Source organism: Callithrix jacchus, chromosome 19 (genome assembly GCF_049354715.1).
Source record: "Callithrix jacchus isolate 240 chromosome 19, calJac240_pri, whole genome shotgun sequence".
NCBI lineage: Eukaryota > Metazoa > Chordata > Mammalia > Primates > Cebidae > Callithrix > Callithrix jacchus.
Window position 1 is genome coordinate 22,390,130 of NC_133520.1, and position 27,989 is coordinate 22,418,118.

The 27,989-nt window shown below is 50.9% G+C and overlaps 2 protein-coding genes across 39 annotated transcripts in view; one reads left to right on the top strand and one right to left on the bottom strand.

The window, feature by feature from the left end:
- Positions 1 to 27,562, bottom strand: PSEN2 (presenilin 2). 19 transcript variants are annotated; one of them, XR_013529770.1, is made up of 13 exons: positions 27,517 to 27,562; positions 26,765 to 26,906; positions 22,615 to 22,801; positions 13,650 to 13,810; positions 11,446 to 11,660; positions 9,726 to 9,867; positions 8,512 to 8,579; positions 7,663 to 7,883; positions 6,577 to 6,675; positions 5,300 to 5,383; positions 4,833 to 4,936; positions 1,934 to 2,052; positions 1 to 709 (listed from the first exon to the last, which is right to left on the bottom strand). XR_013529770.1 is itself a non-coding variant. In XM_035281516.3 (13 exons), exons 4-13 carry the CDS (start codon positions 13,788 to 13,790, stop codon positions 554 to 556), a joined length of 1,344 nt encoding a protein of 447 aa, XP_035137407.1. In that variant the 5' UTR covers positions 13,791 to 13,810; positions 22,615 to 22,801; positions 26,765 to 26,906; positions 27,517 to 27,562; the 3' UTR covers positions 1 to 553. The 19 variants fall into 19 exon arrangements, 11 of the variants coding, with proteins under 11 accessions (XP_035137407.1, XP_035137404.1, XP_035137411.1 ...); XR_013529769.1 differs by having other exon boundaries at positions 4,833 to 4,939; XM_035281516.3 differs by having other exon boundaries at positions 4,838 to 4,936.
- LOC118149565 (uncharacterized) overlaps positions 27,148 to 27,989 on the top strand; it is a 99,176-nt gene continuing 98,334 nt past the window's right edge. For all 20 annotated transcript variants that reach the window (XR_004737142.3, XR_013529787.1, XR_013529789.1 and 17 more), the window contains exon 1: positions 27,148 to 27,789. Coding sequence is in view for 4 of the 20 variants with exons in the window: in XM_035281524.3 (XP_035137415.3) it covers positions 27,148 to 27,789 (642 nt within the window). In the remaining 16 variants the exon portion in view is untranslated. The remainder of the gene's footprint in view (positions 27,790 to 27,989) is intronic.

Genomic DNA, 27,989 nt, shown 5'->3' on the forward strand with positions numbered 1-27,989 from the left:
TTCCAACAGGATTCATCTGTTTATTGATATTACTATTAAGCCACTTCCCAGCAGTGTGACTGCCATAACAAGAACAGGACTCGGTTTCTAAAGGCAATAAAATAACAAGGACATCACGGGCAAAGCACTGAGAACACTCCTTGTAGGGAACTGGCTTTTCTTCTCCAGCCCGAGCACCCAGGTGCCAGGGGCCACTCCCAAGCACGCAGTCCTGGTCCTGAACAGAGGCACATCTTCACGCATCTCGGCCCTCGGGGGCGTGCCGGATGCTCTTCTCCCGCCCTGACCTGACCTTCTCAGCTTATCTGGATAAACCTGCTGTGCTTCCTGTCCGTGGAGTGAGGCACTCACCAGAGGGGAACCAAAGTCTGGTGATCAAACAGCTAGTACCAAAGAGCTGGTTCTGCTTTGTCCTCACCAAGTAAACAGGTACATTTTTTATTTTTTTAAGGAAAGAAAAGTCTTAAAAATATATGGCACTAGAGTGTAAAACTATACAACTCCATCCAGTGAAAATTCCCTGCAGCTTGCGGCCTGGGGCGCACCGCGTCCCTCAGATGTACAGCTGATGGGAGGCCAGCGTGTCCATGAACGGCCGTACCAGGTTGTCCGTGGAGAAGTAAAAGATGAGCCCGAACGTGATGGAGATGGGGAGTGCAGGCAGCGCCTTCTTGAACACAGCAAGCAGCAGGAGGGTCAGACACAAGCCCTGCGGGACATGGAGGGGAGAGTGAGGGTGGTGATCCCGGTGTGGACGGGAGCTGGGAGTCATAGTCTAGTCCCTGGGTGCAGGAGATTGCTCTGAGACCAGCCGGACAATGGTGCTAGACACCCCACCCCATTATCTTCCCTGGTCCTGCAACAGCTCTTGAGGTGGTGAGGGCAGAAGTTCTCATCCCCATCAGAACTCCCACCTGTGAGTGAGTGAACCAGAAGGCAGGCCTCTTGACGTCTGGAGCGGTGCTGTGCCCCCAGGCCCTGCTGCCTCCCCTGTCTAGCTGCAGTTGTCACACAGGATGGCAAGATGCCCTCAGAGAACATGTATTTATATGACAGCCAGGTGGGTTCAACCGAAATGCCAGTGAGATTCTCAGCAGCTGGCACCAAGGGAATCAGAGGTGCTATGCAACCTGCCCCTGGGAAGCAGGCCCATCCTCCCCTGACCTGGCTGACGAGGGCAGTGGTCCAGGTAAGGACAGGGAACCAGGGTGCCTCCTCTACCCTTGGGGCAGCAGGACTCAGGTTAGGCAGACTGGTGGTAGAGGAGGCTGGGTCCATCATCCCATCCCTGATACACTTGTGGGCAGAAACAAAATCTGGACACTGGAGCATCACCCTTCACCACGCCATGCCCAGGGTTTTCACCAAGGGGCAGAATACCAAGTGCACAGCTCAGATACTCCACCTCCTCTAACGTGACAGGGAAATCTCTGAGATGAAGTCACGGCAGGACATCTCCCCATCATGTGTATCTGGCCACATTAACTGACTACAGGGAACTCCACATTTCACTGCTGTGGTTCACAGTAATGGGGCACCCTGTTGTGTCTCAGTGGCATGGAGGAGGGGAAAACACGGTCCTCACTAGCTTTGTGCCCACGGGCAAGGCCCTTAAGCACTTTTCTGTAAACCTGATGTCATCACAACCACCTCAACGGTATCAACACTGCACAAAGCTGTCAGCTGGGTCCTCGGCCTGGAGGCTGTGTGCTCCACCACGCCAGGACCAGCACTCTCCTCACCCTCCCATGCACTGTGACCTGCAGGATGGAGCACACCTCCTGTGAGCCTCAGTCTCAAGCCGACCCTTCCAGCCCCTCCCTGCTCTTGTCCCTCAGAGGGAAAAGAAGAAATAAAAATTGCCACCCCCCAAGATAGGTACCCCGGGGGTCCCGCCACTAGGGGGCACTTGGGCGTGTCCCCAGCCACTCACGATGAGGATGGCCACGAAGCAGGCCAGCGTGGTGTTCCAGTCTCCGCTGCCCGTGGCTGCCGCCTTGCCCACCAGCACGCTGTAGAAGATGAAGTCCCCAAGACCAAGCTTCACGCCCCCTGCACGAGGAGAGACAGCGGACCCATGCTGAGGAGGTGCTCACAGACTCTCTGCCCAGCCCAGCCCACCCGGCCTCTAGAAGCAGCCACGTGGGCTGTGGACAAGGATGGCTGCCTCCCCAAATCTGTGGCCAGTGGGAAAGCAGGGGACACCTGTGGACTGGGTGACTTACAACCTGGGCAAAGAAAATTGGGCAGTTCTGAAACTCAGGTAAAACTGGTGCCGGGCACTTGGTGAATAAAGGAAGGAGCAAACAGGAATGCATGGCTTGGAGCTCGGCACTGCTGCACAATTTGGTATGAAGTCTGAATTACAGATTTAATTTCAGTACATTCAAAAGCACATATAACATCAAGACAGAGGTCCTCTAAAGACCCTTTCCCCTCACAATAGGTAAACATAACTGAGAATTAGCCTACCCATGACTGATCAGGAAATTAGAGCTTCCAAAATGCTCTCAAGTTTGTTTTCTTTAGTACAATGGTCCCTGACACTGGTTTGTAGAATAACTTTGCTCACTGTAGATAATAAAAATGGTTATGCAATAGACACAAACCATGGAGGCCCACCTCCCCTTCTCTTCCAGCCCCAAAGGTGTCCCTCCCGCTCCTGGGCAGACCCTGCCTCTGCCCTGGCCCCAGTGTCCATCCTTCCCCCAACTAGTCTCATCCATCAACATCGCTTCCTCTCTGATCTCAACTCCTTCCCTTTAGCCAGCTCCTTCTCAGAGCCTAACGAAAAGTTTCCAGTCTTGCCCGTCCTAGACAGACAGCTCTTCCTGTACTGGGCTCCCTTCCCTCATCACTCCTCCTTCTTCCATTAGGACTCTGAAAAGAACCCTGAACTCACCTCCTGGTCACCTTAGGAACCTAGAGGCACCAGGTCCCATGTCCTGACCAATGCTCTCTGGACCCCGGGGACACCTGCAGTCCTCATGCCACCCATAGCACCCATCCGCCTCTGACTACTCCTCAGGGTCCTCCACCACACCTTCCCTTCCTCTGTAACCTCTGTGCAGGACCCTGACCCTGCACCGTCCCTGGCTACTATTCTCGGGCCCGATTTTGACAATATATTCGTGGCTAATGGCTCCAACTCCCAGTGTCAAACCCTGAGCTCTTCCCTGGCTCCAGTGCCTGCTGACATGTCCCTCTAGATGTCCTGCAAGCCCTACCTGTCTCCCACACAGATGCCCTCCTCAGTCTTGGTAAGCCACGCCACATTCCCCGTGGACCCCTCCACACCACCCTTGGCCTAATCCTGACAGCCGTCCCCCTCTCAGCCACAGTGTTGCCTTGTTTCTCTCTCCCCTGGACAATAGCAGGGTGGACATGTCCTGTTCCCCAGGAGGACACAGGAAAACACATGTGGGGCCCTCTCACTTGCTCTGTGTCTCTTGATTTGGTCCTGAGTTGCATCTATTATAATAAAACTAATTTTTGCCAGGTGCTGTGGCTCAGACCTATAATCCCAGTACTTTGGGAGGCCAAGGCAGGTGGATCGCTTGAGCCCAAGAGTTCAAGACCAGCCTGGGCAACAAGTCAAAACCTTGTCTTTACTAAAAATATAAAAATAAACTAGGTATGGTAGCATGTGCCTGTAATCCCAGTTACTCAGGAGGCCAAGGTGGGAGGATCACTTGACCCCAGCAAGTCAAGGTTGCAGTGAGCCACGATCACACCACTGCACTCCAGCCTGGATGACAGAGCAAGACCCTGTCTCCAAAACAAAACAACACAACAACAACAAAAACTGCAATTTTAAGTGTAGTGCTTTCCTGAGTGAGACATTCCAGCAAGTTACTGACCCAGGGGAGGTCATGAGAGCCGTAAATTTGCAGCCAGTCAGAAGTACAAGTGGCCTCTAGACCCCCTAGAGTTTGTGGCTGGTGTCTGGAGGGAAGCCAGTCCTGTGGGTCCCGTGGGGTCTGTGCTAACTCCTGGTCTGCAGCACACCAGTTGGCCTTGGAATAAACACCTCCCCCAAGCTTGCCTGCAGGGTGCGCACCTTGCTCCTCCTTCCAGACCTACTGCACGGTGATCATTCTCCAGCTTGCCCCTCCCGCGTCACTGGAGTCCTGTATGCCAGGCTACTGCCACCGGGCTACTCCCGTAAGGCACCTCTCAAGCCAGGGGCTGTTACTACACTGCAGTGTCTCCTTGCTCCAGGGTGCTGCATGGCACACTGCAGTGGGCTGGCACTGGGTACTGGCTGGGCATTGTGTACTGACGCCAAGATGAACCCCTATCTCAGCATGTCTCCTGGCCTGTCTGCAAGTCTCTCCCATGTCTGCTCTCTGTATTCTGCCCCAGTTTCCTCTGACTCCCAAGTCTGCCTGTCCAGAAATGCTCCCCACCCCATGCTCCTCTCCTCTAGTGACTGCTGTGACTCAACCTTCAGAGCTCAGCTCAGCTCAGCAGTTACCTCCTCAGGTGACTTTCTCTGACCCCTGCCAACCAGGTCAAGAAGCTCCATGGCATACTGTCTTGCCCTCTATGGCCCTCTTCACAGTCCTTGGCTTCTGGAGTCTGTGTTATTAGTGCCCATGACTACTTAGCCTGCAGGTCCCACCAGGGCCGGGCCTCACCCAGCACAGTGCAGACACATGGTCCATACTCAGTACATGCCAGACGAGTACATGGGAAGACCCCAGCGCTGCAGGCATCTCCTACTTTCACAGAGATGCCTCTGATGGGAAAAGGGCCCCCCGCAATGCCCCCCTCCACCCTTTGCCTCCACTCCCACCCCAGGCTGAAGCAGGTCGTGTGAACACGGGCACCTTACTTTCCTCCTCTTCCTCCAGCTCCTCCCCTGGGTATCCAGTCAGGGGAGGCTCAAAGACTTCAGGGCATGAAGGCTCGCCAAAACTGTCATAGGAATCTTCTTCTGGGTGTCCAGGAAAAGATGATGACATGATCGCCATGAGGACGGGACAACAAGGGAGAGAGACAAGAGCTGGTCAGAGAGCATTCCCTGGGAACAAAGCTCCAGGAAGGGGTCCCCCAGAGCACCAGTGCCTGACGTCAGGGCTTCCCCACCCAGCCATGCCCAGAACGAAGCAACAGAGGCTGACAGAGGACTGAGGGTCCAACAGTTGCTGAATCTCCAAGCCACATATGTACGGGAGGGCTGGTTTTCAAAAGACCCTTCCCTCTGCCTCCCAGAGAGGCCAGGCTGGGTAGAGCTGGGTGCAGGTAGGGAGCTGCCCCCCAGTGACAAGAGGCTGTCAGTCCCTCAAATACTCACCCATCTCTGGGTCGTAGGGGAGCTGGAGGGCGCCCTGAGAGGAGGGATCCAGCTTCGCCATGCCCACTGTCCACACCATGGCGGCTGAGGGAGGAGAAAAGGTTCATGCCTCAGGCAGTGCTAACAGTGGCTGCCTGCAGGGCCTGGGGGAGGTGGCTAGTCTGTGCCCCAGAAAGCCTGCACAGGACCCTCCATCCCGCCATCCTGCAGCTATCTGCTCGTACTCCACTGTTAGGAGGTCGTTGTGGGAGGGGTCAGAGTTACTCCCTCTTGACTCCTGCATGTATCTGTCACTGTCTCTGCTCCTACAGTGTGAGAAGAACCAGGTCTATCAGAGCCAGGACCTCACTGTTGATGGGTGAATCCCCAGAGCCTTGGGACACTCACGACTGTCCTGGCACTGCCTTTCCATACAGGGTCTCCGCTCATCCTCAGAGTGTGCCTGGAATGTGCTTTCCTGTGGGGCCACGCTGCGGGCGATTCTCCTCTACAGGCTGAATTCCTCAACCACGTGGAGATATCTAGCACTCTGTAGCTGTTCCATAAACTGTTTCCCAGGCCACCCTGCAGACACCAGAGCCCCAGAAATTCAGGCTGTCTACTTAAGCCCCGCCATCAACAGACCAAGGGCATCATGACCACAGGCCTGTGAGCTCCATGAGGCCTGGGATCCTGCGGTCTCTTTCCTGCTGGGTCCCCCAATGCCTAGCACAGTGCCTGCCACAAAGTGGGGACCTGATGTGCCTCTGCTGAGTGCATGTGTAAATCCAAATCTCTACACACTGACCCTGAGGCCAGGGGCCATCCCATGTGCCTTCCCTTCAGTTAGGATTAATGCCAATCAAGCACGCTGCTGTCAAGGAAGCCCAGGAGCTCCTTGCTCCCCGAACCCCTGCCCTGAAGAATCCCACTCCAAAGTCCCTTCTCAAGAGCCTGGAGAGTTGAAGGGTGGCTGCAGGCTCACAGGAACGCGACCCACACCACAGCATGCCGCTGGAGGATGGATGGGATGAAGCCAGGGGCTGCGCCGTATCCCAGCAGATGCCCGCTTCCTGTCCTAACTCTCTAAGCTTCTTACTGTATAATAGCAAGATACTGCCTTCCCTGGTTTCTGAAAGTAGAGACCCTTCTGGGATCACCAAGGCCAACTCCTCTTTGCTCAGGTAAAGGGTGTTACATAGTCTACTCCGAAAGCCACGGCCAGGAAGCAGCCCCTTGTCCCCCCATAGGCTGCCTGCTGACCTTGAGTCAGGCAGAGGCACAGGGGGCCCACTCACATGAGTATATCAGGGCAGGGAATATGGGCTCGTTTCTCTCCTGGGCAGTTTCTACCAGCATTCTCAGAGGCCCTTTGGGACACAGCACAGCCACAAGATCTAGGAACACAGAGACATCCTTGTCAAGTTATCCCCAAGCAGCCGCCCCCAAAGAACAGCCAGCCCTGTAGCACAGAGCACTGGGTGGAGGGCTCTTGTGCCTTGCTGCTGGGCTGCCAGCCCACACTCTCTCTCTCCAGTCACAACTTAGAGCAGGCACTGGTGGAGCCAGAGCAGGACCTCACAGCTAACTGCAAGCACGGAGGAACTGTGCACCTAAGACACGGTGGCCAGGCTGAGGAGTCCCACTTCCCCGAGCCTCGAATTCCTTAACATTAAAATGGAAGTAACAATACCAGTAATGATCATCATGCTAATATCAAATAGCAGCTAACATTTGAGGTTATGTATAGGCACTGTGCCCAAAGAACTTACAACTGTCTTCAGGAACACAGCACCTACAGCACGTTCAGTGCTTAGTGGTGCACATGCTCAATCAGCAAGTCAGTAATAATGGAAAATGAGGGCCGGGTACAGTGGCTCACGCCTGTCATCCAACACTTTGGGAGGCCAAGGCATATCACCGAGGGCATATCATGAGGTCAGGAGTTTGAGACCAGCCTGGCCAACATGGTGAAACCCCATCTCTGCTAAAAATACAAAAATTAGCTGGGCACGATGGTGCACGCCTATAGTCCCAGCTACTAGGGAGGCTGAGGCAGGAGATCACTTGAACCCCGGAGGCAGAGGATGCAATCAGCTGAGATCACACCACTGCACTTCAGCCTGGGCAACAGTGTGACACTCCATCTCACACTGTGAGGGAAAAAAAAAAGAAAATGATGAGCTCAGTGCTACCAGGAGTGTTCCAGAAATAGTGGACCCCACTATGTTTTACAAAGGTGACTCCCTCAGGAGGGAGACCACCCAGGCCTCTGCAGGAAGGGACACAAGCCCATCAGCACCTGTCCTCCTTGTGCAGTGCTGAGGATGACTTGGCCCTGGACACCAGCCCCACTGCCCTGGCCAGGCTTGCTGCCCACCTACCATACACAGAGATGGCACCCAGGATGACCCACGCGGACCACTCTGGGAGGTACTTGATGAACACCAAGGCCATGAGTGCGCTGATCATGATGAGGTAGGCCTGCTGCAGCACCAGGGGGCCCTTCCAGTGGATGCACACCATGCCCACTGCCCCAAAGTTCCAGACGGTCAGCAAGAGGGTGGGGTAGTCCATGGCCACGTTGTAAGTCTTAAGCACTTCCCTGCAAGACCAAGGTGGAGCCTGTGGGTGGGACTCAGTGGAGACGTTACAGCTTAGCAGTTTGCCACCACCCAGTCCCAACCTGGCCCTCTTTACTAACATTTCCTTCCCCAACTGTCGCTGTCCTTACAAATTACCATTTGTGACATTTTCTAGAACAAGGTGGGGATGCTCGGAACGGGTCACAGAAATGTGCATGGGCATGACCTGGAAGACCCTGTGCGTATGGAAAGGTCCTTGAGAAAGTGTTTTCTCTTGTCCCTCCAGTCTCTTTTGGCCCCTAGGTCAGGCTGATATCCCAAGTCAAGGGGCAATAGAACAGATACTTTTTCCCATAAACCAGGAAGCAAGCACCCAGGCCTAGCCTAAACATTAGAATGTAAATTTTCTCTATGAAGGCTCCATTTTAAATCAGAAACAAGACAGAAATGTGTGGTCCACCATGCAGCCTCACTCCCACTCCCCTGTGCCAAGAGAGGGCCCTGGAGGCCTGCGGTCCTGGAATGGCTGGCACTGGGGAGCACTAGAGCTCAACGGTCACCTTTTCCTGCCCAGGTCCTCTTGCCCATGTCCACTGGTGCCACAGGGAGAGGGGATCCCAGGGACCCTGCTGCTCATCTGACACTTACCCAAGGTAGATATAGGTGAAGAGGAACAGCAGCATCAGGGAAGACATGATCAGCCAGCCATGGATGAACTAGACAACAGAAATGGGACAATCACAAGATGTCCCCAAATGCCACAAATCCTAAGGCCCCCAGGATGCTGGGACCAATACCCGAACCTGAATGATGTTCTTTGTTAGGCAACTTCATGCCTACACTGGAAGGGATCAGGTGGCCACCTTACAGATAAAGAGGGCACAGAAATCCAAGGAGTTCCCCTCAGGTCACCCTGCAGTGCATGCAGACAAGACTCCCTCAGGTCTGCTGGCAAAGCCTTGCGGTCTCCCCACCTCTCTACTTGTCCATTTAGAAAGGACAAGTAATGCTGGGTATCTCCTACTTGCCAGGCACTGTTTTAGGCTCTGGAGCCAAGGCTAGGAAAGTCTCTGCCCACAAGCATTGTGTTCCAGTGTGCCTAGATGACATACAGACAAATCTACAGTATTTGGCAGGTACAACCCAAATGTCTCCCAGGGCTGGAAGACCTCAGCATGGCATCTGCACATCCTTGCCCGAAAAGGAAAAGAGAAAATAAAAATAAATCTTCAGGGGAAGTATCAGTGTGAGGAGAGCCTAAAATAGAACTTCAGAAAGAGAAGCAAAGCAAAATTAACTTCTGACTATGAGAAATGATGCTTCTAACACTGCAGTGAGGAACTCAAGTGGGATCGTGTGTAAATTTAAAAGCCAACAGGCTGGATGTGATGGCTCACAGGTGTAATCTCAGAACTCTGGGAGGCTGAGGTGGGAAGATGACTTGAGTCCAGGAGTTTGAGACCATCCTAGGCAATACTGGAGATCTAGCCTCTACAAACAAAATTTAAAAATTAGCCAGGTGTGGTGGTGCACACCTGCAGTCCTAGCTATTTGAGAGGCAGGAGAACCTCTTGAGCCCAAGAGGTTGAGGCTGCAGTGAGCCATCATCGTCCCACTGCACTCCACCCTGGGCAACAGAGAGAGACCATGTTTTTTAGAAAAGAAAAATAAAAATAAAAGACAACAGTATTAGGTCATCCATGGTGGGAGACAGGATGGGGTGGGAAGGAGTACAAAAAATCAGGGTCTATTTTGCTCTGGTCTGTGTTTTTTAAAGATGGCTGTTTCATGGGCCTCACCGCCGTGGTGTGGGGCAGATGGGGAGGGAGAAGGGTGGGTGGAGGGCAGGGCCAGGGCCTCACCTTGTAACAGCGGTACTTGTAGAGCACCACCAAGAAGATGGTCATAACCACGATGACACTTATCATGATGAGTGTGTTGAGCACGGAGTTGAGGAGGCGCTGGCCCACCGAGGGCGTGTCCTCAGTGAACGGCGTGTAGATGCTGAGGGAGAAGGCAAGGGGCTGACGCTCCCAGCCCTGCCTGCTCTGCGAGGCTCCCCACCTTGAGCAATTCTGGTCCTGCTAGGGGAGGTGCCTGGGATGCCCATGCCACCCATGTGCTGCCCTGATGGAGCACAGGCACCACCCCTATGAGCAGTTTCTGTCCTCCAGCTCATTCCCTGGCATCCTGACCACAGACCTGTGGCTCTCAGCCTGCTGACTGGGCCCAGTGCAGTAGTGGGGACAAGGGCTAGATGACCTCACCACTGCCCTCCCCACCCCTACACGGATTAAAAGCTCCCTAGGCACTTGTCTCACCCATCTCACTTCTCATTCCCCAACTCACACCTCTCCACCAGCCCCATCCAGCCTAGCACTCCTCCACCTGCTGCTACCCCACCCCCTACCAGCAGGAGCCAACACTGCCCTTGCAGCTTATAAGCTCAGGAAGCAGAGCCAGGAAGCAATTCACTAAACCTCACTCTCCCCAGCCTGGACTGGTGCAAACACACTGCTGGCTGCATTCTCTCCGCCTTCACCTGTGCTGCGCTGAATCCCCCATAGACCATAAGCTTCCTGAGGTTGGGGCCCTCCTTCTCTACTTCTTTTCTAATTAAAAAAAAATTTGAGACAGGGTCTCTGTGGCCGAGGCTGGAGTACAGCGGTGCAATCATGGCTCGCTGTAGCCTCAACTTCTGGGCTCAGGTGTTCCTTCCACCTCAACCTCCCAAGTAGCTGAGACTACAGGTGCATACCACCACACCTGGCTAATTTTTGTATTTTCTGTAGAGATAGGGTCTCGCCACATTTCCCAGGCTGGTCTCAAACTCCTGGGCTCAAGTGATCCTCTTGGCTCAGCCTCTCAAAGTGCTGGGATTACAGGCATGAGACACCACACCTGGCCTTATTCCTTTCTTTAAAAGAAACAAAAAACCAAACCAACACGCAAAAAATGAAACAAAAAGTCCCTAACTTAAAAGAAAAGTTTAGAGAAGGTGCTTAGCAGTGATGACCACAGGGAGGGGAGGGGAAGACGTGGGGAAGCTTCTCATTTGTCTATGCTGCTGCCTCTGCATGTATTTTACTAAAATAAATCAAAGGCTTTACGAGTCTTCCTCACAAGGCAGGAAGTAAGCTGAGAAATCATCTGGTCGAACCACCTTCTTTCATATTCAGGGAAGCAGAGACCCAGAGAGGAAGTGATTTGTTTGCGGTCACACAGGACAGTGGCATGGCCATGCCCAGGGTCTGGGACTAAGAACACAGAGTCCAATGCTTTGCAGCAGGATCCAGCCTGCCTGAGCACTCGCCTGCAGCACATATTCTTCTAAGCCCTTCACTGGTTAATTCTCCCAGTAACCCCGTTATTAACCCATTACACAGTCACAGGGACATTAACAACATGCCCAAGTAGGTCACAATCCAGGAGGTGATGAGTCAGGCTGTGAACGTGGGCAGCTCTCCCTCCCTGCTCTTTACCACTGCTGGTGTGGAGCTACAGGTACAGTGACTAACACAGGCTGCTGCCCCCAACAACTCAGCCCTCACCCTGCCCTGTGCCTCCCGGCCCCTAACTCACAGCTGTCCATTCTTCTCCGTGTAGAAGCGCACAGACTTGATGGTGGCTACCACCACGATCATGCACAGCGTGACGGGCACAAAGAGCATGATCACGTGCTTCGCCCCATACTTGAGAGTCAGCTCTTCCTCCAGACCTGATGGCCGCCCAGGAACTCCACTACAGACGTAGCGGTCAGGGTCCTCCTCACCGTCCTCCTCGTTCTCCTGGCTTCTCTGCGGGAAACCACATCGTGAAGGCTGAGGAATGTCCCCCGCGGCAGACTATCCATGTAGTGCATGGATTTTCAGAACCAGAAATGAAAAGTTTGAATGTTGCTTTCCAGATACGACGAGGAGCTGTAGCTTAGATGTGGGAGTGTTGGAATTTCTAAGGCATGTGAAAAGTTTATGAGGACAAGAGTGGAGAAAATTTAGAGCTGGATGAAGCATCATAAATGAAGGAAGGGAGGCTGCCATGGTCTGCAGGCCCAAGACTTAATGGATAATGAATTTGGAACACATCAAAGGAACTTTCCCCTTCCTAATATAGGGACTCAGGATGTCACTTAATTCCATTCACGTGGCCACGCTGATGTGGGAGGAGACAGGCCAGGAGACAGAAGGAAAACAGACGCTAACCATTTCTGGTTGACCAATCACTAGCTAGAGGAGTCAGTGCACAGGGACACTCTCCTAGTGTGACTAAGATACTGGGAATTTGTAGAGGAAGAATTACCTTGAACTTTCTGCCCCACACAATCAAGCATGTAAATTTGCAGCTCTGAACTAGAGGCTGAACAGCGTTAAGCATCTGGGAAGACGCAGGCTCTGAAAAGATGTCCAGGCACAAATGAGGAGGTAGCAAGGGAAGGCAGGACACCTGCCAGACACTGGCACATCCCATCTGTAAGAAGTTGTGTTCTGGGACTGTGGCAAGTCAGGGTCATGGGCTGCCTTGCTAATGAGATCAGCAGCTACAGACAAAGGCAAATGCAACCAAAACTGAAAATGGCAGCTGCGTCAGTTCTTTTACTCTGATCAGGAAAGAAAGGGCATGACTCTGCAGAGAGTCCCGATCTAGACATCAGCTGAGAAAGGAAAGGAAGACTATTCATGAACAGAAACTGAAACAACTAAAATGTACAAGACTTCCCAGAGATAACAAACCAGCAAGAAAAGACTGCCGAGCAGCCGAGAGGCCTTGAGCTGCTGCGACTTTACTCAGAGCTCAGGGACGGCCGTTCTGTTCTCAAGGAGAACATGAAGAAATGAGCTCAAATTTTAGCAAGCAGGGTTAAGACTGGCAGCAAGAAAACAGTCCACACAGAGATTTTTTTTCTTTTTTTTGAGACAGAGTCTCGCTCTGTGGCCCAGGCTGGAGTGCAGTGGCTCGATCTCGGCTCGCCGCAACCTCCACCTCCCAGGTTCAGGAGATTCTCCTGCCTCAGCCTCCTGAGTAGCTGGGACTACAGGCGCATACCACCATGTCCAGCTAATTTCTTTTTTTTGTATTTTTAGTAGAAATGGGGTTTCACCATGTTAGCCAGGATGGTCTTGATCTCTGGACCTCTTGATCCACCCACCTTGGCCTCTCAGAATGCTGGGATTACAGGTGTGAGTCACCACGCCCAGCCAACATTTTTTAATTCTATAATGGGCAAAACAGAGAATAGGATTCAGGCAAATTCAGATGTTTTACCCTGATTGGGAGAGAAAGGGCATTACTAAGTGGCTCTCCCAAGGATATCCTACTCTTTCTCCTCCCCTGGGGGCTGGATGATCACAGAGCAGCCTAAATATCCCCAGCTCAAAACTCAACTGTGCATCAGGGACTCCTCAGTTACCATGTCTGGCCACCTGCCAAAAGCGGCTTCCCCTCCAGCAGCTTCCCCTGCTACCACCCCAAGCTTCTGTGTTACCTGTCCTAGCACCCAGGCGTCCAAACGAACTCTCCCATTACAGTGGAAACGGTGACCTGCATGAGCAAGGGAACCCTAAGGGGGCAGAGTGGGTGGCGTCCTTCAGCCCACTGCCAAGTCCACTGGCTGTGAATGTGCAGAGTCCTATAAAGCCCTGCAGATGGAAGATCGACCACGGCCAGCCACCCACCCTTTTGGCCACTCCTCATCATTACTTCCCTCTCCCTCTTATTGAGGAATGAATGTCTGGTTTTCACCTGTAAAGGTACAGGAGCCCCAGAGCCCCCCAGCTGCTGATGCCTACCCACTGGGCAGTGTTCTCTCCATCCTCCTGGTCTTGCCTACCCTCCTGGCAGGAACGCGGTGTAGGGCTCTCAGCCGACATCAGGGACGTCCGCTCGTCACACACTTCTTCCTCGCTGTCAGAGGCCATGAATGTTAGCATAGCCCTGCCTCGGGAAGCACCTGGAAAAAAGAGCACAAGGACCTCGTTCCACTTTCCTGTGAGATGAAGGCAGTAGAGGGCTAAGGGGGTAGCTGGAGGCAGCCTGGAGACTTAGACACAGGTCCTGCCCAACAAGCTTACAAGACATGCCTGTCAATCAAACGACTGCTGTAAAGCAAGAGGCCCTGAGAGCCACCATGGAGGTGGCAGTGGCCTTGCCTGGGGCCGGCCTGAGGTGACTCACATCTGATCATTTGTTCAATTAGCAAACATCTGTGGCATGTCTATTATGCACCAAAGATCGTGCTGGGCTCTAGGGATATAAACGTGAGTAAGAAACACCCTTGTCTAAAACAAAACAAAACAAAAATCATCTAATGTGACAAATGATACAATCCAGGTGTTACATGGTAGGTGCAGAAGCACAAAGGCAAAACCAAATCTAGAGATCAGGAATGTTTTCTAGAGAAGAGCATATCTGATAGAGACAGGTTTTCCCAGGAGGAGGGAAGGGCAGAAGGCACAGAGAATATTCCAGTGAGGGCCACACACTGTGGGCCGGGGTCCGTGAGACCCTGGCCACGGAGGTGAGCAGGGTCTCAGGCACCACGTTAAGGAGACACACAACACCATGAGGACAATCATGACAAATAAGACCTGATACGGGTTTACAAAAGTCAATCTGGCCACTGACCAGAGGGAAAGTGACCCCCAGAGAAGACTGTGGCTGGTGAGGAGGGCCGAAAATAGCAGCAGGATGGATGCAAATGAGGGCAGAGTCCAGGAGGGGTCAGGTCAGGAGCAGGACCTGACGCAGGGGACAAAACAGAGTCTAGAACGGCAGCCAGGTGGGGACCAAGACAGGAAAGACCATGAATTTCACCCTTTGAGTGTCTATGGGATAAAATCGGGAAGCTGACTGGGAGGTGTCTGAGGACCAAGTCTGCTGAAGTTGGAAGTGGAGACCTAAGCCAAGGGAGCAGGCATGTGGGGTGGAAAGTGCCACTGAGGGAGGGACCCAGGGGAAGGCCAAGGCCAAAGGGGACCACAAGAGGGACACCTGCCTCATAAGACAGTGCCAAGTGGAGTTTCTACATAGTAGTACCACATCCGGGACCCAGTGCAGTCCAAAATCTATACATGCAGGTTTGGGGGCTAGGAAGAGCTTCAGACAACCCCTGTCAAATCTCACTGTCCCTGCCAACAACTAAGACGGGGACAGGGGCTGAGTTACTGCTGTCCAGAGACCCTCAGGGCTGAGCTTCACACCCTGGGCAAACATAGCGGGTCTGCTCTCTGCTGAAGGTTCGTCTCCAAGTAAGCTCCAAATCTATGTGATTTATATTGTTTTTAGAGATGAGGTCTTGCTGGAGACTCAGGCTGGAATGCAGTGGTGCAATCATAGCTCACTGCAGCCTTAAACTCCTGGGCTCAAGCAATTCTCCCACCTCAGCTCTTTAGTAGCTAGGACTGCAGATGCATGCCACCACACTCAGCTAATTTTTTAAATGTTTTGTAGAAATAGAGGTCTCACTTTGTTGCTCAGGCTGGTCTCAAACTCCTGGCCTCAAGTGATTCTCCTGCCTCAGCCTCACAAAGCACTGAGATTACAGTGTGTGAACCACTATATCTGGTTATATGTGTTTTTAAACAAAGCAGGCAGGTTCTTTCCACCAAGTCAGCCAGTTTCAATTCCCTTAACAAGACCTGTGGCTGCCCTTCTTTCTGAAGACAGCAACTCTGGCTATGGCCTGGATTATTCCAACAGGGACTTTCACTCCATCCCCAAACAACAGGCACAGGCAGAGCCTGCCTCTGCTCACCTCCATCGCAGGGATTTCAACATGAATAAGCTCCCCAGCCTGAAGCACCTTCTGTTTAGGACAGATAAAACCGGTACAGGAGTAACAACAGCAGGAAGCAAAGCCAGATAAAAGCCAGTAGGGAGGTGATAAGGATAATGCTCCCTCAAGTTAGGGGGGAACAGAGTCTATCAGTTGTCAGGAGCAGATGCCTCAGGTCACAAGAAATAAGAGGGAGGTGAAGCTGCAAAGGTTAGGAATATTCACCAGGCAGAGGCTGGAGGAGGTGGCTCATTCTGGAAAGAGGTAACCACTTAAGTAAACATATGAGTTGGGAACATAACACAGCCTGTCCTGACAATATCGAGCTATTGGATGTGACTGAAGTGTGGGGACCTGGTAGGATGGACCACCCAGGGAGGAGTCTGCCTGACGGAGGAGTAAGAGCTTAATGCAGCAGAGGCGAGCCCCTGAAGGTTTCTGACCAGGAGGAAGATGTAACTAAAGTGAACATTACAAAAGCAGCCTTTATAAAAGAGGTATGGGCCCTCCTCCCTCTTCACTCAGCATCCTCCCAGACTAGACCCCAGGGCCACAGGGAAGTCCTGGGAACCAGCAAAATCCATACAAATCGAGCACAGCTTCACATCCCCAAAGAGCAGCAACACCTTGGAAAGTTTGTGGCTTTAGTTCCCTCATCATACAGAAATGAGAGAAACTACCAGGTAAAAATTCCGGAGAAGGGCCGTGTGAGGCCGAGGCGGATGGGTCGCTTGAGCCCAGAAGTTCAAGACCAGCCTAGGTAACATGGCAAAACCCTATCTCTACAAAAATAAATAAAGGAAGTTGAAGAGAAGAAACTTTAAGGTCCTCCTCTGGCTCAGCCTCAGTAGATAAATCCTAAGCAGACTCCTGCCTGGACATAGGGTTTCCCTCACTATCCACTCTGGCAACAGGGAGTTCACTCTTACTCAAAGAGGGGCATCAAAAGAGCTGCTGCATTTCCTCAAGCTAAATCATAATACTCCAACTGGAGCAGTGTGCTGGATGGGATATGAGACTATGTATCCCATAGGTACAGGTGGCTCTTTTAATACCATCTTTCCTAGCACGATAGTTTTGTTTTGGGTGTGAATGAACAGGGGAGCGGTCTCCTCCCTCTGTTCTTCCCATGCCTCTCAAGCTCCAGTGACTTATCTCTGCTAGAACTGAAGGAGCAGTTCTGAGAGTCCTTGTACCTAAAAAGCCACAGGCTGCAGCCCCTGAGGACAGAGGGCAGGCTCACTCTTCAGACCTACAACAGCTGCAGCATTCAGAGGATGTTGCATTTCGTAGGTTCTCAAATAGCAATGCACAAAGAGAGCAACGATGCCTGTTTAAAGGAGAAAGGGAGCTGATGGGTGGGTGAAGATGCAGAAGCTAGGGATCCAGGACCAAGTAGAACCAAGTCCTTCCAATTTCCACTTCTCCATTCAATTGTCAACCGCTCATAAGACTCCCTGGGACAGGGCACAGTGGCTCGCGCCTGTAATCCCAGCACTTTGAGAGGCCGAGGTGAGTGTATCACCTGAGGCCAGGAGTTCAAGATCAGCTTAGCCAACATGGTGAAACCATCTCTAATAAAAATACAAAAATTAGACAGGTATGATGGCGCATGCCTATAATCCCAGCTACTTGGAAGGCTGAGGCAGGAGAATCACTTGAAAGGTGGAGGCTTCAGTGAGCTGAGATGGTGCCATTGCATTCCAGCCTGGGTGACAGAGTGAGACTCAGTCTCAAAATAACAAAACGAAACAAAAAAAGATACTCCCTGGAAAGCAGTTCCATGAGCAGAGGTTCTCTGACATCTGTGATAGTCGCGCTGGGGAGGGTGGGCTTAAAGGGCCATACCCTTTCCATGTGACACTGTGCTAGGCAGGAGAAAGGCATCTGGTCACCACTGTTGTCATTGCCCACACTCACTGACCACCTGCCCTGTGCCAGGACCTGGTCTCATCAAGACCTGACAGCTCTTCAGGGAGAAACAAGGGAAAACTACCAAATATGCTGTTTAACCCACAAAACGTCATTCATACATACGGCCTCCTTACCAGAAAGCAAATGCTCCCTGAGCAGGCTCCTTCCCTCATTCTACTTCCAAAAATTCCTCCAAGGGCTCCCCTAAAGCTGTGCCCACAACAATGAGGACCAGGACTGCACGAAGGCAGGGAAGGAGGGGGCTGCCCTTAAGGAATAATCAGGAAAGAGCAAGGTGTCACAGCAAGGGTATTCTCTAATCACAACCCTTCTAGTCTGGTCGGGTGAGGGTGACAGGTGGGAGGCACCAACTTAGGAAAGGCTGAATCCCTTAGGACCACTGTTTCTCAAAGGTGGTCCAGGCCACTGGGGGCTGGTAGAGGTAGACCACCACCTGCTGAGCCCTTACCTGGCACTACACATCATGACTCTGGAGCAAGGCGCTACTATTCTTCCCCATGGTACAGATGAGGAAACAGAGGCTCAAAAAGTAATTAGCTCAAGGTTAGCCCTGGACCTAGGTAGTCTGTGTCTGGGCTCTTTACCACTCTGCTAGGCTGCTTATTGAAAATGCAGATCTCCAAGCTCCATCCTCACCTAGTGTCAGGTATCTGCATTTGGGATGGTCGTTCCCCAGGTGATTCTCAGCCAGCATCAGACTTTTCCTGGCACTGCCTCTGCTTTATAATCACACGACCAGGCCAGGCTCCTTGCTCAGCAAGGCAAGTGTCCCTCACCCACCCACCTTCAGCCCCCATTGCTTGGCACTACTTGATTGTTGAATGGGAGAGTGAGAGAATGAACAGCTCTTTCTCCTGAATACCTTGAGTCTGATCAGACAGCAACTAGGAAGGAAGAGGGGTGGAAAAATCTCAGACCAGCAGAGCGGCATGGGGAGAAGAGAGCTCTCAGGCTGAAAAAGGCCCAAACAATGCCCACTGCAGAGGAGAGTGTGGAAAAACTGGGTCTCAGTCACTACCTGCACAAACTGGACTGGCTTTACGGAAAGGAAAGAATCAACACTTTAAATACAGCATGCCTTTTGATCCTCAAATGCTACTTCTCTGAATTTGTCCTAAGAAAATACAAAAATTTACACAAACATATGTGTTAACTGTAAAAAAAAAAAAAAAAAAAAAAAAAAAGGAGAGAGATCCAAGATGGCCGACTAGCAGCAGCTCAGGATTGTAGCTCCCAGTGAAAGCACAGAGAGTGAGTGGACACCACACTTCCAGACAAATTTTTGTTGCCCACAGACCAGGAGATTTCCAGTGGAGGAGCCCCATGAGTCACCAGTGCGACTCTTTTGGCCGGCGCTGCTGTTTTGCCAGTGCCCCGGCATGGCAGTTCTCAGTACAGAGTGTGAGGTGCCCTTTTGGTTGGCGTTTGGAGCTCTGAGAAGGCAGAGTCGCCCATTCAGCTGATTGAAGGGGGGACTGAAGTGGGGAGGCAGACTGGGAGATTCCCAGGCAGAAAAGCGCCACGAATCTCAATGCCGCTGTCAGCCCGCGCAGTGCCCCCACAAAAAAACAGCAATTGGAGGCACTGAATATTGAGTGTTTCACAGCGAGCACAGCTGAACCCAGGAAGGTCCAGCTCTGTGGGGGAGGGGCGTCTGCCGAAGGTAAATTAAGAAATTGAAAAAACTTCATCATCAACAAGCTAGATGTCCACTCAGAGACCCAGTCTGAAAGTCAGCAATTACAAAGACGACAGGTGGGTAAATCCACAAAGATGAGAAGAAACCAGCACAAAAAGGCTGAAAATACCTGAAATCAGAGTGTCTCTCCTCCTACAGGGGATCACAGCTCCTCATCAGCAACAGAACAAGGCCTGATGGAGAATTGAGCATGATGAATTGACAGAATCAGGCTTCGGAAGGTGGATAATAAGAAACTTCTGTGAGATAAAAGAACATGTTCTAACCCAATGCAAAGAAACTAAGAACCTTCAAAAAAGGTTTGATGAAATGCTAACGAGAATAGATAATTTAGAGAGGAATATAAGTGAATTAATAGAGCTGAAAAACACAATATGAAGTATGCACAAGTTTTAAGAGTTGAATTGATCAAGCAGAAGAAAGGATATCAGAGGTTGAAGACCAACTTAATGAAATAAAATGAGAAGACAAGGTTAGAGAAAAAAGGCTAAAAAGGAATGAGCAAAGTCTCCAAGAAATATGGGACTATGTGAAAAGACCTAATCTACGTTTGATAGGCATACCTGAATGTGACAAAGAGAAAGAATCCAAGCTGGAAAATATTCTTCAGGATATTATTCAGGAAAACTTTCCCAACCTAGCAAGGAGTGACAATATTCAACTCCAGGTAATACAGAGAACACCACAAAGATATTCCTCAAGAAGAGCAACCCCAAGGCACATAATCGTTAGACTGACCAGGGTTGAAATGAAGGAGAAAATACTAAGGGCAGCCAGAAAGAAAGGTCAGGTTACCCACAAAAGTAAGCCTATCAGACTCACAGCAGATCTCTCAGCAGAAACCCTACAGGCCAGAAGAGAGTGGGGGCCAATATTCAACATCCTTAAAGAAAAGAACTTTCAACCCAGAATTTAATATCCAACCAAACTAAGCTTCATAAGTGAAGGAAAAATAAAATTTTTTTGTGAACAAGCAAGTACTCAGAGATTTCATCACCACTAGGCCTGCTTTACAAGAGCTTCTGAAAGAAGCATGACACATAGAAAAGAACAACTAGTATCAGCCACTCCAAAAACATACCAAAAGGTAAAGAGCATCATCATAATGAAGAATTTACATCAACTAATGGGCAAAACAGCCAGCCAGCATTAAATGGCAGTATTAAACTCATATATATCAATATCAATCCCAAATTTAAATGGACTAAATGCCCCAATCAAAAGACACAGACAGGCAAATTGGATAAAAAGCCAAAGCCCATCGGTATGCTGCATCGAGACCCATCTCAAATGCAGGGATACACAAAGACTCAAAGCAAAGGGATGGAGGAAGATTTACCAACCAAATGGAGAAAAAAAAAAAAAAAAAAAAGCAGGAGTTGCAGTTCTCATCTCTAATAGAATAGACTTTGGGGCAACGGGGACCAAAAGAGACAAAGAAGGACATTACATAATGGAAGAAGGATCAGTGCAACAAGAAGAGCTAACAATCCTGGATATATGCGTACCCAATGCAGGAGCACCCAGATGCATAAGGCAAGTTCTTAGTGACTTATAGAGAGACCTAGACTCCCACGTAATAACAGTGGGAGACTTTTAACATTACATTGTCAATATTGGACAGATCAACGAGACAGAGGATTGACAAGGATATCCAGGACTTGAACTCAGTCCTGAAATAAGTAAACTTAATAAACATTTACAGAACTCTCCACCCCAAATCCACAAACATACATTTTCCTCAGTATCACATCACACCTACTCTAATAGTGACCACAAAATTTGGAAGTAAATCACTCCTCAGCAATTGCATAGCATTTCACGGGTTTAAATGAAATATTGGTTGGCTACTTGTTTGTTATTTTCCTCCCTTATTCCTTACTGTCTCCATTGTTAAGCACATTTATTAGCATAAAAGAGGTTTTTAATACCCATTTTTAGACTGCATTCTAGCCTGGGCAATAGAGCAAGATTCCCGTTCTCTCTCTGTCTTTCTCTTCCTCTTTCTTTCTCTCTTTTATTCTTTTTTCTTTCTCTTTTTCTTTCTTTTCTTTTTCTTCCTTTCTCTTTTCTCCAAAAAAAAAAAAAAGTAAAAATGACCAAAACGTCTGACTCTTTACTATGATATATGCCTCTGATGGAGACTATTACAGGACAAAAATCTTATTTCAAATATTTAGTAACCTGAAAACGACATGATGTTTTAAATTTAACAGAACATAAAACTTTACAAACCTAATCATCTGAGTGTCCTTATGAAATGTATGTATATGAAGGACCAGAAATGCTACAAAACATTAAAAGTGAGTATCTTTGGATGGTGGAACCAAAAGTGATTTTATTTTCTTTATATTTTTCTGCATTTTTCCAAGTCTCTATAATAAACATGGACTGCATCTGTAAGGGTTTTAGGTGATTAATTCTTTATAGGAAAATAATGAGCATCAACATTCAGACAGATTTTCCTCTACATCTGCCCCTCCCAGATCCCCTCTCACTGGCCAGGAGGAGCAGATGGGACTCAAAGCCCAACTTTTTTCATTTGTCCCTCAGCTCCTCTGATTTAGCTGGCTCCTGAAGGAACACAGCATCTGGGATGACTTCTGCTTCCCTCTGAATTCCTAAGGGCCTGCTTTGCAAGCCACCTAAGTCCGCTCTGAAGCCTGCTGGTGCTTTGAAATCCCTGGAGGGAAAATTCACCAGCCAAGTGTGTGCAGGTAAACAACACTGCTAGATGTTTGTCCACATCAGGGTGCCAGTGACGCAAAGAACTCTCCCTGGAGGCTGAGTCACAGGCAGGTGGGGGTGGGGCTGGGTGATGTCAAATCCCATCAGCCACACAGCAACCAGCTTTCTCCACCTCCCACCCCCTGCACCCCTTTGACTGGGGAAGCGGCAGGAAAACGCAGAGAGGGCAGAAGGAAGTGTCCAGTGTACAGACTATGTTCTGGAAAGCCTTCCGAGAAGGAAGTGCTGAGGCTGATAGCTGCTTTGGATTAGGATGCAAAATCAAATGTCCAAGGAAGCCACTGCATATTCCCATCAGTCAGCGGAATGGGATCAAACTGCTGAATTAGCCAAACCAAGGGAGTCTGACCTAGAGAATCTCCCCAGCCGTGCTTGTGTCAGCAGTTCCTGCAATTATTATGGAAACCCGGTGACCCAATTTCCTCGACCTTCTTTTCATTACAGAGAAATGTAATGGGTTAACATTTAAGGCCAATGGAACTAGGTAGCAAACAGATTTCAAAATGCCACAGCAAACCCCCATGGAAATCTGCCTCCATGGAGAAAATCCTAACAGAAAAAGATAGTTCAAGAGCAAACTGGGAGTCACTGCACTTACCGCAAACACTGAGGGCTGCAGAAAGGTCTGGATCCCGGACACCTGGTTTCTTCTTCCCAGCAGGCTAAATGAACGATGCTCCCTGACTTTCAAAGAGGGTGGCACTGGTTTTTAACACATCACTTTCTATGGTCACACAGCTCCCTCTTATCACTCTCCTGATGTCTTAGAAGTCCCACAGTCCTCCCTTAAAATAAGGAAGAGTTTGCTCAGGTCAGGTGATAACTAAACAAATGCCCACAGCTTCCCTGCTCACCCTTCTCCCCCTGGCCCTAGGTACTTGACTATGTATTTGGTCCCAGCTGACCATCCATCTGTCCATTCATCTTGGCCCATATGGCAACACGTACCATTGGGGATGGTTCTCCCTAGCCTCAGCCAGAGCTGGGGCCTGAGTCTAACAGGGAAACTGTGAGGTACTAACCTGCCACCCTCCCAGACCACAAGCCCAGGTGCACTGTGATGGGACCTCCTGAACTTTGGGCCAAACTCTAGACTTACCTCTATCAGCCCTACCACACTCAGAAGTGCCTGGGCCCAGACAGAGTTCTCTCATTTCCTGAAGCAGCCAGGGGAAAGGGTGGTTTGTGGGGAAGTGGGAGAGGGAGCCCCTAGCATGCCCCTCTGGAGTAGGGCCCAGAAATTCATTTATTTTTAAACAAGCAGCAGCAAGTCAGTGGTCAAAAGCAGAGGCTTTGGAGACTGACAGGGTTTGGATCGCCCACCTGTGTGAGCTGAACCACATACTCCTTGGCTGAGAGGCCTCAGTCTAATCAACACAGCTCATTTCCTCTGCTGTAAAAAGCAGAACAGGCATACCTTGCAAGATTATTGTAAAACCTAGAGACAACCTGTAAAGTGTCCAGCATACAGTAGGCATTCAACAAGTGGTAGTTCTAAAGAGATGAAATGGAGGAGGGACACAGTGAGAGAGGACATGGAAGCCTGCTGGAAAATTACGCATCTGCTGAACCACCAGACACAAGAACTGGCTTCAAAGGCCAGGCCCCAGAGATCAAGTTTCCATCCACCCTAGCCCGGCCCCAAGCACTATGGCCACGTGAACATATTGTCAAATAAAAGAGCACATCCATAGGACAATGTCAGAGTTGGCAAGGACCTTAAAGGCCATCAATACCCCCTAGTCAGGTCCCTATATTATAATTAAGGAAACTGAAGCCTAGGAGGAAAAAGTAATCAGTTAATGTTCCATGACCAAAAGCCACAGTTACAACTCAGGTCTCCAACTGCCCATTCAGCACTTGTGAGGGTCATGTACCCAGTGCACAGGGTTTGGTCATGCAGGCAGCCCCACGACACAACACATGGGCTTTCTGGGAGCACACTCACACTCACAAGACACGTGCCTTCGCCATGGGCAGGTATGTGTCCAGAAATCCTCCCTATCACTCACTCAGCAGCTCATCTGTCACCTCAAAACTCTCGACAGTCTCTCTCCTGCCATGCCCCCCAACTCCTGCCCCAAGGGCTCACTATGCTCTCCCTCTGCTACTTGCCCAGTTTGATTTGGCTCCATGTGGGGGAGTGCCCACATATGGGCATGGGGAGGACACAGGGCACTGTTTCTCTAGCCCAAAAGAGAGGGTGGGAAAGCATCCTGCTGTGGGACTGGTAGGATAAATAATTCAAATGCTCTAGGCACCCATCAAATCTGCTTTTCCAGAAGTACTCAATAAAAGGAAAATTCTGTAGGCATAACAGAAAAACAGGATACAAAAACTTCACCTGTTTCCTCCCTCTACTAATAGATAAATATGTGTATATGAACAGAGCTTGGACGGAAATGCACGTTAAGAGTGGTTATCTCAGCTGGGCACAGTGCCTCACGCCTGTAATCCCAGCACTTCGGAAGGCCAAGGTGGGTGGATCACCTGAGGTCAGGAGTTCAAGACCAGCCTGGACAACATGGTGAAAACACGTCTCTACTAAAAATAAAAAAATTAGCCGGGCATGGTGGCATGCGCCTGCAATCCCAGCTACCCAGGAGGCTGAGGCAGGAGAATCTCTGGAACCTGAGAGGCAGAGGCTGCAATGAGCCAAGATCATACTACTGCACTCTAGCCTTGGCAATAAGAGTGAAACTCTGTCTTAAAAAAAAAATTTCCTGAATTTTCTAGAATAAACATGTATCACTTTTATTTTTAAAAGAGACCAATAAGTTTCTGGTTAAGGTATAGAAGAATGGTGGGTACTCTTTGAATTTTTCTTCCCCTGTTCTAGAATTTTCACAAAGATGAACAAGTAGCCCATTCTTCCCAGTCAGTGAAGAGGCTACCAAGAAATGATCTCCCTCGCTGACATCTGGTCTTTCCTGAGGACTGACGTGAAATCTTTCTTTTTTTTTTGGTTTTTTTGAGACAGAGTTTCACTCTTGTTGCCCAGACTGGAGTGCAATGGCATGATCTTGGCTCACTACAACCTCCACCTCCAGGGTTCAAGTGATTCTCCTATCTCAGCCTACAGAGTAGCTGGAATTACAGGCATGCACCACCATGCCTGGCTAAATTTTGTATTTTTAGTAGAGATGGGGTTTCTCCATGTTAGCTAGGCTGGTCTCGAACTCCCGACCTTCAGTGATCCGCCCACCTTGGCTATCCAAGTGCTGGGATACAGGCATGAGCAACCGTACCCGGCATGAAATCATTCTCTTCTCCAGACATTAAAATGATGATTATCCCTTCTCCAGGTTTGGAGCCCAGGGAAACATGTTCCCCTGCAGGCCTCTCAGCCTCACCCCCCGCCTTTCCGCAGCTGTGGCAGCTGGGAACAGAACAGCTGGGAATACTTGCAAAAACATTTGCTGTCTTATCAGTCCCCAACTAAACAGTGTCCGAAAGTCAAAGGAACAGCTGAAAATCCGCCAGGGATGTTCTCATTAGACACACTGCATGTGAACTACACACACTGCTTTGGTTTCTTTAAAAATTTTCTGTTTGTCAGGAAGTTGCTCATGGAGACTCCATGAAACTTTCCAGCAGAGACAGGGGTAGGAGTTGAATGGAGGAAACCTCCTGTGCAAAAACTTAAAAGATAAAGACAATGTAGCCAGCTATGTTCAAATCCTGGTGCTTAACACACTGAAGCCACATACTGGACCAGCTACTTAACTCCCTGAACCTGTTTCCTCTTCTGTAAAAGTGTGATAATAATAAACTATTTCAGTGTCATTGAAATTCTTAAGATAACTGTGATAACTGCTGTACAAGATGGCTTTTTATTGCATATGACCAACTCATAAGCGAGATATGTCATTATTAACATCGATAACAGAGAAAGGCCAAAGTGGGCAATAGGCAAATTCCCTGTGGGGGAGCAGTAAGCAGCCAGGGAGGGGTGACAGGTATGACACTATGCACCATACCTCCAGGAACCTCAGCAGCCCCTGGCCCTTGCTCCTCCTCCTCCTCACTGCTCTTTCAAATAGACAGAAACAAGCCACTCACTTCCCACTCGTGAACATGCTGCACTTAAGACTTGACACACGGTCACTTCAACACCAAAGGGTACAGAGTTTTCCCCAAAAGCCTGATACAACATCCATGCCAGTTCAAAGCAAATACCCCACCCCCCCAGGCCCTCACTCCGGCCTCTACCCTGGAAACCAAGGCCCAATCAGGGCGTCCTGCTGGCCTGATGGGAGACTGGGAACGCAGCTCTGAGCTGGGGCCAGTCACCGCCTCCCCACAAACAGATTCAGCAGAGAAGAACCAGAGGTTCACACACCTGAAACAGCTTATCCTGAGCCTTTAATTACCACCAAAGGTCTTGGCCGAAGGCCTTGGAGGCTCAGGTGTCTGCAGAATTGGCTAAAGAGACATCAGGTGCCGCCTTCCTGGAAGCTGGGGTCGGTCCTAATCAAGTTACTCTGTAGGCAGCCTTGGCAGCCCAGACTGTCGCTTCTGACTTGTCTAGCCTGCAGCAGTCTCTACGGGATGCTCTCAGGTTCTCCATCAGTCAATAGGGATGCAGTTACTTCACTCAACACCCTTCATACCTTTCAAAGGTATATAAGCCAACAAACAAGCACATTTCATCTAATTAGCCAAGGGGTGAGGTCTGCTCAGAGGGATGGACAGCAGATCTAGAAGCCAGGACACTGGGGACTAAGCCTGGCTCTGCTATATCCTACCTGGGCGACCTTGGGAAAAGTCACTTTAGCTCTGTGGCCTCAGTTTCTTCATCAGTAAAATTCGGGTGGGGACTAGCTTCTGTCTCAGGTTCCTTCAGCTCCAAAAGCTTGCTTCTCACGGTCTCCTCACAGTTGCAAAGGCCTGATAAAAGAGCCGAATACCACTGCTAACAGAAACCGGCTCTAGGCTTGGGCCTGCGGCCCTGCCCCTCACGTGCCAGCAGACCCCCCAGCGCGCCTCCTTCCCGGGAAAGCATGCCGAGGGCCCGGTGTTGGAGGCCGGATGGACTCGGCACAACGGAGGTCTCCGGCGAGAGAGAGAGGAAGAACAAAACGCCCCCGCCTGCTACACGGCTTGAGACCCACGTGCACCGCTCCTTTAAATGCACGGGCCCTTTAACAGCTCGCACCGCGCCCACCCCCAGCTGGGGCTCGGCAGCAGGCGGGCGCGGGGAAGTGGGGACGCAGTGAGGCCGGAGGCCAGAGACCCGCTCCCGCTATCCTTCCACGACCCAGTTCCGGGCCGGCCCAGCCGCCGCCCGCCGGGCACTCTCTTCTCTCTGCCCCCGCGCTGGCCGCAGAGGCCAGGAGCGCGGCACACGCAGGAGCCGCAGCCCCGTAGCCAGGGAAGGGACCGCGGCCAGGGGCCTGCGGAGGGCAGGGCCGAGCCCTCGGGGCACAGCCCCATCCCGGGCCCTCAGCGCCGCAGGCGACAGGGCCCCGGCCTGGGCACCCCAGCACCGCCCGCTCACCTGCTCCACCGCCGCGCTCCGGCGGAGTTTACGCCGCTGGCGGAGCGCCCGGCCGGCCCAGGCCCCGCCCCGCGCCCGCCCGGGCCCCGCCCCGTGGGCGACGCCACGTTCCCTTGTCCACTGGGGCCCCTCCTGGAGTCCCGGGAGCGCAGGGAGGGTGCCCTTCGCGTCGCGCGGATGACAGGATCAACCCGACGTCGGAACTGGGCAGCGACCTTAGGAGTGGAAGCCGGGCCTGTCATCTTCCTGCGGGCCTGGCAGCAGCGTGGGGCGGTAGGACATATGCTTCATGGACACTCTTGAAGTTTTAGGTCCACATCCCCTCCTCCTCCCGGTTTTTCTCACATTAAAGGAGCACTAGTGGCCCGATGTGAGCTAAGACCAGGAGAATTTTCCTGGGCTGTTTCCGAGAGCGCTTCAGAGCCACCAGGAGCTTTGGATAAAATCGAACAGGGATGAAATTGATGCTTGAG

Excerpts from the sequence above, each read along its gene's own strand:
- PSEN2 (XM_035281515.3), bottom strand. The coding sequence starts at position 13,790 with ATGCTAACATTCATGGCCTCTGACAGCGAGGAAGAAGTGTGTGACGAG. Across the intron at positions 11,661-13,649 it reads GAGAGAACACTGCCCAGTGG|AGAAGCCAGGAGAACGAGGA; the intron begins GTAGGCATCAGC and ends GGTTTCCCGCAG. Across the intron at positions 710-1,933 it reads GCTTCGTGGCCATCCTCATC|GGCTTGTGTCTGACCCTCCT; the intron begins GTGAGTGGCTGG and ends CATGTCCCGCAG.